At 63.9% G+C, this 13,865-nt stretch overlaps 1 protein-coding gene across 1 annotated transcript in view; it reads left to right on the top strand.

The window, feature by feature from the left end:
• Positions 1 to 13,865, top strand: part of AGPAT4 (1-acylglycerol-3-phosphate O-acyltransferase 4) — an 87,719-nt gene that overhangs the window by 60,839 nt on the left and 13,015 nt on the right. Inside the window, exon 3 of the mRNA XM_016152745.2 lies at positions 9,949 to 10,118. Coding sequence (XP_016008231.2) covers positions 9,949 to 10,118 — 170 coding nt within the window. The remainder of the gene's footprint in view (positions 1 to 9,948; positions 10,119 to 13,865) is intronic.

Raw genomic sequence — 13,865 nt, 5'->3', positions numbered from 1 at the left:
AACGCTCCGTGGATCCAGCGTCGTCGTCGTCCCGAAGAACGTCTCACGGTGCTTGGCGGGGGCAGCGGCCTCCTGGCGGGACACACGCCGGGGAGGTGGCGTTCAGGGGACAAAGTCCGGGTGCCAAGGGTGCTCGCCAGTCCCGAGCCGCTGCGCACCCGGGCCCAGGGAAGTCTGACACCCAGGTACCTGACCGAGGTGGGGACAGCTCTCCTGGAGACCGAGCGGGAAAGGGTGAGGACAACGGCAGGCGGGGTCTGGCAGAGACGAGCCGGGAGGGAGGCGGGTAGAGTGGTGGGGGCGGCCAAAGGCGGGCAGAGCGAGGCCAGGGCGAGGTGGGACCCATCCGCCTCCGGCTCGGCTCCCCGCCCGCCCCAGACGGATGCATTGGAACCCAAGACCCTGGTGCCTCCACCGCCCGCCCCTCCCCCCAGCTTCCCAACTCACTCAACAGCAAGTCCGTCCCCAGCCGCTCAGAGTGCAGATCTCAGTCGCCCCTCCGCCTTCTAGTCCCCCGCCCACCACGGCTCCGGCAGAGCCCTGAGCCCGACTCGTCACCCCGCCGAGCCTGCTGCACCTTGGTCTCCGCACAGCAGCAACGCCGCCTCCCAGGGGGGCTCCCGGCCCTGGGCCGCTGCCGTCCCCCGGTGCCCGGCGCGGGGAGAGGCCGCATCCTCACGGTCGTGTTCACCGAGGTCACGCCCCGCTTCACGAGCATCTTGCAGTGCCGCTGGAGAGGTCCGTCTCCGGGCCCCCCGAGAAAGGTCAGCCTGGCCCCCCAGGGTCCCCCTCAGGTGGCCCCGCAGCGCTGACCGCCATCTGCCCTGTCGCGTGTGTAAGGGACTGACCATTTCCTGCCGCCGCCTCCGTAGGGTTGGTTTGCTCACTGCGGTGTTCAGCGCCAGAGCGGGGCCCGCGTGGGGGAGGGAGACTGTGACGTTCCTGGGGCGGCAGAGTCAGGGGCCTGGGGGGCTCCGCGAGCTGCTTCCTTGGCAGGGAGTCCCGAGAAGCCAGAGCATCCGGGCCACCGCAGTGGAGGGCCGGCGAGGTCCTGGGCCCTTCCTGTTGCTGCCCCCACCTGAGCGCTCGAGGGCGGCAGGAAGCACCGTGCTTCTCCCTGGCTTTCCCACCCGGCACCGAGACAGTCGTGTCTCTGGACCTTTCGCCTCCTCCTGAAAGCGCGGCCGGTCCTGCGCGGTGAGTAGCGCCGCCGCCCGAGGATCAGCTGCTCCTCCGCCCCTAGCTCTTCTCACCCAGGCTGACTCTGTCCGCGCTTGTAGGTCCTGTGCTGCCCGTCAGCCCCCCTCTGCCCCAAGCTCCGTGCCCAAGCCGCGCCCCCGTCTGCGAGGGCGTCAGTGGGGAGCGGGAGCACCCCCCACACCCCCGGCTCCTCCCGGGGAACGTGTTCTCATGGGGCCTCGTGGCCCGGACCTGCCCTCTCACGGCTTCGCGGCGAGGCCACCCCCTGGCGGCCTCAGGTCTTGAAGTCTGAGTGCCAAGGGTATCCCAGGTCAAGTGCGTTCCCTCCTCGCCCTGCCAAAGGCAGAGTCCGCAGAGAAATGGGCGCTTTGGGAGCTGGGCGGGGGCCGCGATGGAGGTGCCGAGTCGTCGAGGGGAACCGGCCCCGTGATACCAGCTCGCAGCAGGTGCGTCTCGATCAGGGACGTCCTGGAGGGTCTCAGACGCGTTCATTCTCACCCCCTCTAGGGAGCCCTTCTGGACCTGGCTTCCCTCCTTGTCTCCGTGACACTTTAATGGCTCAGATAGACGGTGTATCGGTTCGTGGGCCTCTGGCCTCGGCGCCATTCCAAGGCCTGGGCGTGCGAGGGGGAGCGGCTTGGAGGACTTGGGGGGGGGGTGGGGACCGAAAGGCTGCAGGCTCCGCGGGACCCCCAGCCGGGCGGCAGAGAGAGGAAGCGCTGAAACCCGGCCGCGGCCAAAAGGCGCGCGCCGCCGGCTGAGCTGGAAAGAGTCCAGAGCGAAGTGCGCGCCGAGCACCGGCAGGCGGAGAGCACCGTGGTGTCGGAGCTGAGGAAGCCGGTGTCCGTGTCCTCGGACCTGGGGCCGCGTGGAAACAGGGCGAGCACTGTGCCCGGGGGGGGGGGGGCGCGTGGCCGGGGGCGCGCGGGCGAAGGAGAGGAAGCGAGGCGCACGGTCTGCGGGCCGGGGGGACCCGGCTCCCGCCAGGTTCGGAGCTGCTTGGCCATGGCTGCGAGCGGGGCCGGGGGACCTGCTGGCCTCACAACGGCCCCTCGAGGTGCACGGGGCCCAGGAGGCAGCCGTCTCCACCAGGAACCCCGGACTCTGCATCACGCGCTGTAGGGTGGAGGGTGCAGCTGGCGAGCTCCACGCCCCTCACGGCATCTCCATGGCTCACGTGTGTGCCCGACGCCTGCCGGGGCCCCGAGCTGGACAAAACCTTCCCGTTTACTCAGCAACCACTGGTCATTCAATTTCCTGTTTTCATTCCAGTTTCTGTCCAGGGCCCAGAGTGCCGGCCGGGCACCTATAACCGTTAAATGACCTGCAGGTGAAGGGCGCAGGTCAGGTGCGAGGCCGGGGAGAGGCACGCCCCTCCGCCCTCGGCACAGGACCAGAAACCAGAGATCCGTCTTTGCATTTCGGAGTGTCGCGAGGACGAGAGGCTTAAGTGTTCACCTGAGCGCTCATCAGCGAAATGCTAAATTATAAAAAGCTATTATAAATACATAATTGCATATACTTACGTTAGAGATTACATATAATTATACGCGCAATTATGTGATTATTAAGATTAGGTAAAGTTAATTATGAAAGTAGCCGCGTTCCTTCGCGGCCTCCCTGCCGTCCCCGCGGGTGCGGGGAGGCTGCTCCCGACGCGCCTTTGCACGGCAGGCAAACTCGGGAGTCTATCTCCTCCGCGGGAACTTTGCCCTCTGGCCTTGGGAGACTTCTCCTGGGCGCGTCTCCCAGCAGGAGCCGCAGGCGGGGGAGGAGGCGGTGGTCCTGCAGACTCTCGAGAGTGACGAGTGACGCTGTGATGGGGGAGCCTTCACGCCCCCGTCGGGGGGCGGGGGCCACGGAGGGGTCTCGGCTGTGGTTTGAGACCTTGCGGGGGTTGCCGGGGAGCACGTGGGCTCCTGGGGCTCAGGCCGGAGTGGGGCCCGGTCTTGCTCAGCACGGTCTGTGGCTGCAGGCCTCAGGGCTGAGGACAGGCGGGTCCAGGGGCGACAGGCGCAGGAGCTGCCCGAGGCGGACGCGCAGCCAGGGAGTGCCCCCCATGTCCCTCCTGGCCGTTTTCGTCCATGCCTTAGTTGCTTCCTGTGTGGTCACTGCTGTGCTGGGAGCAGCAACAGTCCAGTTGGGGGAGAAGCCCTGGCTTTACGCCCGGCCTGTGTTAGACGCTCTAAATGCTTTAGCATAATCGAATCATCACCACGACCCGACCCCCCTCGAGGTGGGTGTCTTTATCTCGCAGGAGAGGGGCCGACCACGGGGCTACCTGGGGGCTTCCTCCTATGTCCTCACCCTCTTAAAACGACACCCCCCCCCCCCACTATCACGGCTTTCAGCGTCTCTGCAGCCTTGGGCAGCCGGCTCGGCCGTCCTGTCTGGGTTTGACCCCCGCACACCCGCTTCCCAGTGTGGGAGCACAGCCACCACCTCGCTCCGGTGCGCCCCGTCCTCGCCACGGGGTGGGGACGGCCACAGTGGCTCAGCCATGATGCTGTCAGCGAGTAACTCTCGCCCCTTCCTCCGCCTCTGCTGCCCGCCCCTCCCCCTTCTCCACGGACCTCTGGTTCCTCTGTGTAACCGCCTTCAGCTGCACATGCCACTAGCGAGGATGAGAGGCAGGCCTCTGCTGCGGACCGTGGGCCCTGCGGCCGCCCGGGTCTGGTCCCTTCACGGCCCCGAAACCACGGGCGGTGGATGGGGATTTCGCAGTGAGGGTCATTATTCCTTGTGCCCTGCGTGGCCTTGGCCCCAGATAACGTGGAATCGCCCCCAGGGGCCTCCAAGTAAGTCATGCTCGCAAAAGTGGGAGCAGCCACTTTTGAGTGGGCGGGGCCGGAGGAGGTGGGGAGGGGAGGGGAGGGGGCGGGAGGAACCAGGTTCCGTGATGAAGCCCATGAACCGTGCCCAGCAGAGGCGGGTTCTCTGCCGACCTTCTGAAACACGGCTTCCACGGCTGAGCAGAGTCTCCCGTGTCTCACGCATCTGCTCCGTCCTCTGCTTTGAGCCAATGCTGACTGGTCCCTTTACATTTATTCTGGGGCCAGAATGCAGTGCGGGGCGGGGAGGGGAGGCCGGGAAACGTGGGTTTCGCGCCGGGTACCGTCTCGTGGGAACGGTTCACGGGGACTGAGGCAGGTGCCGAAAGGCGGCTGAGGAGAGAACCTGGGGAGACGGTGAGTCCCGAAGCCTCGGAACCCACTCGGCCCCTGGGGCGTCCCCCCACTCAGCCAGCGGGGGCAGCAGAGGGGCTGGCCCCGGGGGCTCGGGGCTGGGCCACTGCAGAGCCACGGCGGGGCCCAGAGGGTCCCGGGCCCGTGGTCACCACCGGTCTCCTGCGGCTGAGACCTCAGGCGGGGGCGGTCTCGCCCTGGAGCCATGCCGTGCCGGCGGGCAGAGCGATTTGGGGGGCGGGTGGAGGGGACTCGGGGTTGGGGGAGGGGAAGCTGACCCCCAGGCCCCCGCCTGCGACAGGGACCGAAGTGCTTCCATCACCACAGGCAGAATCTGACTCTGAGCCAAGCTCGCTGGGACAGTGGGAGGGAGGGAGGGAGGCGGCCTCGGGGCCTGAGGGGCTGGGCAGGACAACGGTCGCCTGTGCATGACCCTCTACGGCCATCGTCCACCGTGTGGACCTGCTGCCCGCTCACGCTCCCCAGAGAGGCCAACGGCCTTGCAGAGTCCCAGGCTTCGTCCCTCTGCAGGGGACCGAGCGCTCTCCAGTGACGGGCCCGTGGGGCTGAATGTGACCACACTCAGAGGTCACCATTGCAGAGGACCAGAGAACCGTGCGGCGCCCGGAGGCTCCCGGGAGAGGCGCTCGTGGGCACATCGGGGGCCCCCACACCCTGCCTTTCTGTTCTCCTCCCTTCTGCCTTTTCCGTTTCACAGACCTCAGGATACGAGGGCCCCCGGCGACTCAGCCTAGGGTAGCAATCTGCTTAGCTACTAAACGATGGCTCACACAGTAGGGCCAGGCCCCGGCCACGGTGCGGGGAGTCCGCAGAGGCTCTGCATCTGGAGTTTTCTCTGCCCGGCAGCCCCTGTGACCTCGGAGGAGCCGCGTGCCTGCTGCTCTCCGAGCTGGCCTCCCCAGACGGGGGCCTGGCCAGTCCTGCCTCCGCCTGCCTCCCACAGCCCCCGCCGCCCCAGGGCCCGGGCAGAACGCCCTCCCCAGGCCAGCAGTGTGACCAGCAGTGCTCTGAATATACAGTAGACCGGGAACTCGCTTACCCTGAAGGTCGAGACGTTGCCCTGAGGCCTGGCCATCACAGAGGGTCCAGGGGATGACCGCGGCCTCCTGCCCCCCACCCCCACCCCACTGAGCCCCGCGCTGGGCACGGGTCACAGCCTCAGGCCCCTCTCGGGCGGCAGAGAGCCCCCTCCCTCTCCCCCCTCTGCTTTGACTGTGATTCGACGCGTGGTTTTAATTCCCAGCTCGGCTATGCTTCAGCCGGCGTCGGCGTGTTAGGGGGAAGCCCGCCCTTCTCTGGTCGCGCATCATGTGGTGTGTGCCCGTCTGGACACCTGCACACGCTTTGGGGCGACGCCTGGTCTTCGCTTCCCTCCCACGTGCCCTCGTGGCCTTTGCGGTTGCCTCCCGGCCTCTGGACGAGAGCTCGTGGGACTGCGACCGAAGCTCTCCACGCGCGGCGCTGCCCCCCTCTGAGCAGCAGAGAACCTGCTTCCTCCCAGGCCTCGCGCACTTCCGAGATCTGCCCCCTCGCTGGGCAGACAGCGAGTGGGCGGCACTGACTCACGCGTGCTGGGGGGGCGGAGCTGCTGAACCCCCAGCAGCCCAGCGCGCGAGGGCCCCCCGGCAGTCCCGAAGCCCCGACACTCGACGCGGGAGGTGCAGAGTGCCTCTCGGTGGGGCGGCAGATGCCCCTCCTCACGCGGAGCCCCCGTCAGGCAGAGCCCCTGTCGGCGTAAGAGATGAGCCGCCCGGCAGGCGGCCGTGAAGCCACCGAGAGGAGGCGCGAGCATCGACAGAGGCCACACGGGACGGTCCATGAAACCTGTTCGCGGAGACGTTTGCAGGCGGCGGGCAGCTGTTCGCACAGGAAAGCCTGGGCAAGCGTCAGGAGCAAGCCATGCCGCCAGCCGCCAGGGCTTTCGCGGGCTGGAGCCCGGGGCGAGGACGAAGGGGCGTGGGCACCGCCTGCAGGGTGTCCGTGACAACGGCGGCGTCTCCTCGGGGACATGGGCGGAAGGACGCGCACTTGGCGTGTGCACACGCTCAGGTACACGGCCTTCGAGAACCTCGCGGCGTCAGCCCGGGCCGCGGGAGAGACGCTCTCCCACCCTGCCGAGTCACGCATAGGCGGGTAGGGTCTTTAGGGGAGGCAGTTTTGGAACAGCCATACAGTTTAAACATACGCATACTGTTCAACCCATCGTTCTATTTTTTGGGGGGGGGAGAGGTTATATTTATGTTGGAAAATGCTTTCGCAAACATTGAAAAGAAGAACCTGCATTTTCCGAGCTGTGGGATGCAGTGTTTTCTGCAGCCGTGAAAAGCACTGGGGGACGAGGCCCATCGGCGGCAGAATGGCCGCGTGAGCCACGGTGTCCCCGCGCGCGAACCGCTGAGCGGCCATCGCATCGCCCTTCGTGAAACCGCCGCTCCGGCCGCCTTTCTCCCTTAAACAAGGGCAATTTCATCTGTTGAACAAAGAACGAAAGCTATTCCTATTTCTTCATTTCTAACATGGGGAGAATGACAGTACCTCATAGTCTCCCAGGATTCACAATAGGACTAAGTGCATCGTCGCGTGAAAAGCCTGGGAACAGTGCCCACACGTGGCCGGATCCCAGTAAACACTTGCTAACATCGTTATATGGATGGCTTAACACAGAAAGATCCGAAATACACCATTTGAAGAAAATATACGTATATGTTTGCATCAGCGATAAAAGCACGAACTCATTAATGGGGGGAAAGGTGTGCGTGAGAGCGGGTGTGTGTACGTATGTCAGCGTGTGTGTGAGCGTGTGTGCGTGTGTGTGTGTGCATGCGTGTTCTGCATGCATACGTCTAGGAGCAGGACTAGAAGGCTCCCTTCCAAGCTGATCTGAACAGTTAAGCCTGCGGAAGGCGGTAGGATTGTGGGGGCGGGGGAAAAAAAACGGGCAACAATCTTCTTCCTCCCTGAGATTTCGTGTCCACTTGTGCCACGGGCAGCATATTGAGACGTGAGAGAAATCGGGCTTCTCGCCACTGTCCCCGCCTGGTCCCCACCTGGTCCCGGCCACTGGGCAACGCCTCCAGCTGGCCTCCCTGCTTCCGCTGGCTCCTCCAATCTGTCCCCATGTCAGCCATGGTGGCCTTTACAGAATGCAAATGATGCCGCGGTGTGCGCCTCTTTAAAAACGCTCCAGCGACTTCTCATTGCCTTTGTCATGAGACCGTAACTCGTAACTCCTTCTTCCGGGGCAGGAGTCGCCGTAACACGCTGTCTGTCCATCTCTGTCCCCTCTTCCCTCTCCCCGTCAGTGACCGCAGAGCCTCGTGCGCTGCAAACTTCTCAGACATACGATAGTAACGAAAGGCTGGCTGCTTATCGGTTAGACGATGTCCAACATCGTGCTCGGTGTCTCGATACCCACGGCACCTCTAAAAGCGTTTCCTGCCCCTGTTGTACAGACAAGAATGCTGGGACTCAGGGGACCTTGAGAGACAGGCTGAACGTCTCACAGCCAGTGAGCGGCCTCGGCAGGACTACAGCCCGATTGTGCCTGACCCCCAAATCCACGCGCATGCCACTCGGCGCCCAGCATGCTGCCCCTGTCGCCCCAGGCCCCAGGAGGGTGGGCGCCGGCCCCGACGTCTGCTGTGACGCCCCAGGTCCCTACATGCGGCCACACGCATCGGCGCCGGGACGTGTCGAGGGCATTCAGCTGCCGGCTCCATGCTGGGCCTCGGAGTCGAGGCGGGGCTCAGCGTGACCGGACAGAGCAGTCCTCGCCTGACGGGGCTTCCCGTCTGTCACGGGACACGCACGGGCAGCATCGCGAGCTGTGATGAGTGCCGTGACGGGCCCTGGGGCACAGCGGGCTCCGGGGGCCCGGCCCGGCCTGGGGCGGGGAGAGCAGGACACAGGGAGGCGTCAGGAGACGTTCGCAGGGTGATTAGTCACATCGGGCTTCGTCCCGCGGCCCCCGCGTCGCTCAGCTCGGGGGCTTTTCCGGGCTCCGTGCCAGCGACGGACGAGACCGTCCCGACCACCTGTCTCTCAGAACAAATCAGGGCAGTGACCGACGCGCCATTCTGCGCAGCGTCCACACGGCCAAACACCCCTTCGTGCCGGCCGGCAGGGCCGCCCCGCGAACCCTCCCTGAACCTAGACCTCTGTTCCTTAACTCGCTGCTCCTCGGCCACCAACGTCACTGCCTGAGGGACAGCTGACCGACTGGGGGCCTGGCGCTTTCTCAGCTCTGCGCCGCCGGCAGGCCCGGCCCGCTATCGGGGGAGGGGCGCCTTGGCCGCTTTTCGCGGTGCCGGTCGGCGCAGAATGCCTGGGCTTGCTGGGAGCCGAGCGCGTGGGGTGCCCGGGGCGCCCGCCTGAGTCACGCACGTTAATTCCCTCAGCGCCCCGGGACGCGGACCCCCTCCAAAGCGCGGGACGCGGCGTCTCCGTGCGGTTCACCTGTCTGAAGCCCCACGGTGCTCATTGCTTAGGAGCTAGACCGCAGTGCCTTCTAGAGAGTTCTGGTGCTCCAGTTCAAAAGCATCCGTCTCCAGCCCAAGGAGAGAGGTCCCCAAAAGCCGCCACTCGAGGCTTTAAGATGCGAGGCTTGGCCAGAGTCAGGACCACGCCCGCTCGTGCGTGCGTGCGTGCGTGCATGTAGGGGGTGATGAGCGAGTCCTCTGCTCAATGTGCACCCCCACGCGCCAGTGATAAAAACGGGGCGCGACCTTCACAGGGGACTCACACACCCAGCCATCCACCTGCCACACACGTTCAGCTGCAAAAATTCATTTCGAAGCTGCTGTGCAGCTATAGTTTTCATCACTGACATTCGACTGTTTTTTTCTGGACACTTTCTACATACAGGCTTTTCCTGAGGCCACCAGAATTGTTCACTGGGTAAAGCCAAATTGGTCATTAGTGCCTGGAAAAAAAAATTTAAAAAGCGTTTCTATTTTCACAGGGAACTAGAAACACCATTCGCGCACGTCCGTGTGGGCCCCGGCACGATGGCCTTGACCTGGCCCTTCCGGGGCGGATCTCTGCAGCCCCCCCCTCAGCGCTCCATTAGCCCCGGTGCTCTCACGTGTTGCAAGGGGGGGAGGAAGCCTGGGTAGTCACGTGTCCTCCCATGGTGTTTATAAGCGTCCCAATTGGTCACTTCCCGGGATGCCGAGAAGCCTGTGCATCACCTCACACGGCCTCCCAGAGCTCGGCAGACACGGGGCGTGAATTCCCGATGGGTTCAGGCTCTCTGACTTATTTTCCCCAAGGTACTTAATCAAGGGACGCAAGTTGCAAGTCGTTTGTCTTGTCAAAGCTTCCTCTCCCTCCCTGGAGGCCGTCGTGGAGTCTTCCTGCTGCTTCTCGACCCTCTCAGGGACTGGGGTGTGGGCTGAGGTGACCCAGACCGTTAGCCCCTAGACGTCGCCCTGGGCCCCGGCCCAGTGGGCAGAGCCCCTGCTCCCCGCCCGGCCCAGCGGAGCCAACCCCGGGTCCCGCGGGACCCGCAAAATGAACGTGCGTCTGTTGTGTTTTGTTCCAGAGCTGGTGATGCTTCTGGAGTGGTGGTCCGGCACGGAGTGCGTGATCCACACCGACCCCCAGGCCTACCCCAAGTTTGGGAAAGAAAACGCCATCGTGGTTCTGAACCACAAGTTCGAGATCGACTTCCTGTGCGGCTGGAGCCTAGCGGAGCGCTTCGGGGTTCTGGGGGTAAGTCGGGCGCCCGCTCACCCGCCCCACACGCCCTGCCTCGCCACTCACTCTGCACCGTTCGGAGTGTGCAGACGCTTTACGTTTCTACTCGATGAAGTGTTTTGGACTAACTGCTCTTCCTTCTTGCTTGGAGCAAAGATGATTCTTTCATGAGCCATATAATACTGGCTCAGCAATTACGCTAGGCTAGGCATCTTACGTGCCGTCGGTTTGTTTAATCCTCACAGAAGAGTTCAGGAGTGGGTAAGGCGTACTGCCCGTGTTTCAGAGGCTGAGTTTAAACCCTCCGCTCGGGACCACATGGCGTGTAAGCAGATCTGGGGCTGGACTGGTCTCGTTTGACGCTACTTCCTATTCTTACTCTTTTGTGCTCTGCTGCTTCCTGGCTGACAGGCAGCATCCGCCTCTGAGTTTTTAGCCTTCGAGTTTAAGCAAGTTGAATCCCTAAGCGAAATAGTTGGAACTGCGGAATTTAGAATAAAGACGAAATTCCGTTTTTCTCCAACTAGCTCAACGGCTTGCGTGCCTTTGGGTCTGGGTCGGTTAGGGCGACTTTTGTCACCTTTGACACTCGAGCTGTGTAATAATGGCTGAGCCTGTGTCAGGTAACCGAATCAAGTCATTGGGGGCCCAGGTATTCTAACGGGAGTCACAACGGCCTGGGCCCGGGGCGGCAGAAGGCACCAGAATGCAAATCTGTGCTTTGCACTTGGGAACAAGCCCCTGCAGACGGATTGGGGTGGGGGGGTGGAGCTCGCATCGCCCATAGACAACGTCGGGGCGTTTAAGACGTGAGCGACTGAAGACTGGGGAGAGGGGACGGGGCGGGAGTCGCGGGCCAGCTCCTCCGGGACCCTCTCGCTGCGTCTGGTCCCTGACATGCCCGCGGAGTCCGTCAGCAACGGAACTTGGGGCCTGCTCCACTCTGCTGGTCTGGGGAGGACCCTTGGAAGGCGGACAGAATAGCCCAGGGGCACATTTCGTAGGCGCTTTTAAACATCGATGTGTTTTTAAATTGGGGGCAAAAGAAGAGACGGGGAAATGTGGGAAGAAACACATCCCGCTCCTGTCCGTGGGACGAATGACGGTCGCGATTTCGCCGTCACTACCGAACGGCGAGGGGTCCTCGGCGGCTTCTTGCGCGGTGGGGAGACCGTGTCGGGTCGCGGCCGGTGCCCGGAGGCCCCCGGGAATCCGGCTGCCGGGCGGCGGGTGTGCGGGCGGCGGTTCCGGGCACAACGGGCCTCCTGCCGGCAGCTTCCTCTCGCTCTCCTGTTTACCCCTCCCGCCCCGACCGGCCACACGTCTGTGTGCGCGTCCAGGTACATTTTCAGGCAGAAACCCCAGAATCCGGCGTCGGCGTTCTCTGCTGGAGACGCTCGGGCGGGGACCTCGGCCGCAACTCTGTGGTTTTGTTGTCTCTGAGAGGAGAGAGGAAACGCGGAGCCCGCCCTGCCGGGGGCACCATGAGTGACCTTGGGGGGTCGCGGGGCTCCGCTCCTGCCCCTTAGGCTCCCTCATTCTTTGTGTTTTCTAACTCCCAGAGCCTTGGCGCGGGGAGCCGATTTGCCCCAGGAGAGTGACCAGCACAGCGTCTGGTTTTGGAGCCTTGCTTTGTCCCCCGGCAGGTGTCGGAGGGAAAGCCCCAGGGCCAGGTGCTGGGGACCCGCTCCAGGCACGGCGGAGCCGCCTGCCCGTGCGAACGGGGCCAGGGCTGACGGGGCGGGGCGCGCCCAGCTTCCCGGCCCCTCCGGGCTCGCGGTCTGTGTGTGGCTTGTTCCGAAGAGATGAATTCTTTCATCCGGTCAGGATGAGGCTGATAGGAACTAGCGAGGAACGACACAGACAGAGAAGCTCCGAGAAACACACAGACGCCCAGAGGCAGCAGCCGCAGAGACGCGGCACAAATGGGAGAAAAAGGAGGACCCCGCAGTGTGTCCAGAGGAGGAGCTGCACGTGGAGATGGGGCCGGGACTGGACGGGGCCGGACTGAGGGGACGGGGGCCGAGGGGACAGGGGCCGAGTGGACGGGGGCCGAGGGGGCAGGGGCCGAGGGGACAGGGACTGGACGGGGCCGGACTGAGGGGACGGGGGCCGAGCACACAGGGACCTGGAGCCAGGGCCTTTAAGGGAGTGTAACTATCTCGGCACCACTTGGGGTGCTCACCGGTACCCTGAGACCCGTGCCGCTCCACGCCCTGAGCGCAGGGCGCCGTGCGGATGGCCCGAGGTGGCCACGCAGATGCCCGTTCATGGACACACCAGACAGCCTTTCCGTCTTGACCTGGACTTCTCGAACGCGTGCCGCATTGGTAGGATTTCGCTTCCTCTTAAAAGCCAAGCGACGGAGGCCATGTGTACCGATGTGCGCGCGGCCCCCGTCCCCGAGTGTCAGGGGACCGCGCCCCGCGGGGAGGCAGGCAGGCCCCACGCCTCGGGCCAGGCTGACGCATCTCCCGTCCTCGCAGGGAGGCAGGGAGCCCTGCCGAAGGCCAGGACGGTGCCAAGGGTGCAGAGTGGCTGCGGGTGCCCCGTACCCCCTTTCCCCAGGCGCTGGAGGTGTGGCCTGGGCTGCGGCAGACATGTCCGGTGAAGCGTGAGTTGGCAGAGCCCCGGAGCTGCCGGGGGAGGCCATGGCGACCTTGTCAGGGGCTGGACGGCTCGGGGGGGACGCTGCTAGACCCCGTTCTCCCGGGGCGTGTCCTCCCTGCGTGCAGGGGACAGTCGGCCATCTCCGCAGGTCCCAGGAGGAGCTGAGGTCTAGTCGGAGGGCGTGGGGCCAGGCGAGCTGCCTGGCCTCTCTCCCAAGTGACCCGTCCATTTCTACCACCCTTAAAAGGAATGAAATGGCATTCTGTTACGTGCATTGTTCAGCGGTACCTTTTGTCTTAACTGACCTTCAAAAAAATCACCTGATTTATCTCTTTTTAAAAATAACGCATGGTATTGAGATGCTTCTGGAGTCAGATGAGACTAACTTTTAAGAAGGGACAGAGATAGGCTCCCGCCTGGGCATTTTCCACCTTCGCATGTAAGAGCCCAAAAGGAAGTGAGTATAAATTGAGGCAAGTGAAATTTGCAGGAATTCTGGAGAGTGGGGTGGTCGTACAGGCATCCGAGGACCCCGTGTGGTCACTCTGGTGGCCTGTCCTCAGAGGCTCTGGCCCCCCCGGGGCAGGCATTTCACGGAGTGGGTGCTGGTCATGACCTTTGAAAAAACACGGACTCTTTCCTGTCCGGGGGTGAGTGTGACCTGCGGACAGCTGAGAGCATGTGTCTTATCTTTTTGCCCCAGAAGCATGTGCGCGTGGCCCCGAAGGTTCCTTAGGCTCACGTCTGTCTGGGCTCTGAGCAGCCGCAGGTGCTGGTGAGCACCCCGCAAACAGCCACTGTTCCTGTCAGCACTGACCTGCTGGGCAGGTGTGGCTTGGCTCACCCACAGGCCAGCTGGGGGGCGGTTTTTCCTCAGATCTGCACAGAAGCCACAGGGATTCCTTATCTGTGGATTCCTTATCTGTGGCTGCATGAAGTGGCTTGAAATAACAAGTGTGTCTTATCTCGGTTTGGTTTGTGCGGCCTGGGATCCAGCCTGAGGGGCCTGGCCGGCATCTCTCATGGGGCTGAAGTCGGGCCCTGGCCAGGCAGTCTCGCCCAAGGCTGGCTGTGCAGGCGGGTGCCGGGCCTCCACGCTCAGACCTGCTCCGTCCCCCGGGGCCTGTTCCCAGGGTTTCCCCTGGTGCTGGC

Source organism: Rousettus aegyptiacus, unplaced genomic scaffold (genome assembly GCF_014176215.1).
Source record: "Rousettus aegyptiacus isolate mRouAeg1 unplaced genomic scaffold, mRouAeg1.p scaffold_m13_p_1, whole genome shotgun sequence".
Lineage (NCBI taxonomy): Eukaryota > Metazoa > Chordata > Mammalia > Chiroptera > Pteropodidae > Rousettus > Rousettus aegyptiacus.
This window is presented reverse-complemented; position numbering and strand designations above follow the sequence as displayed.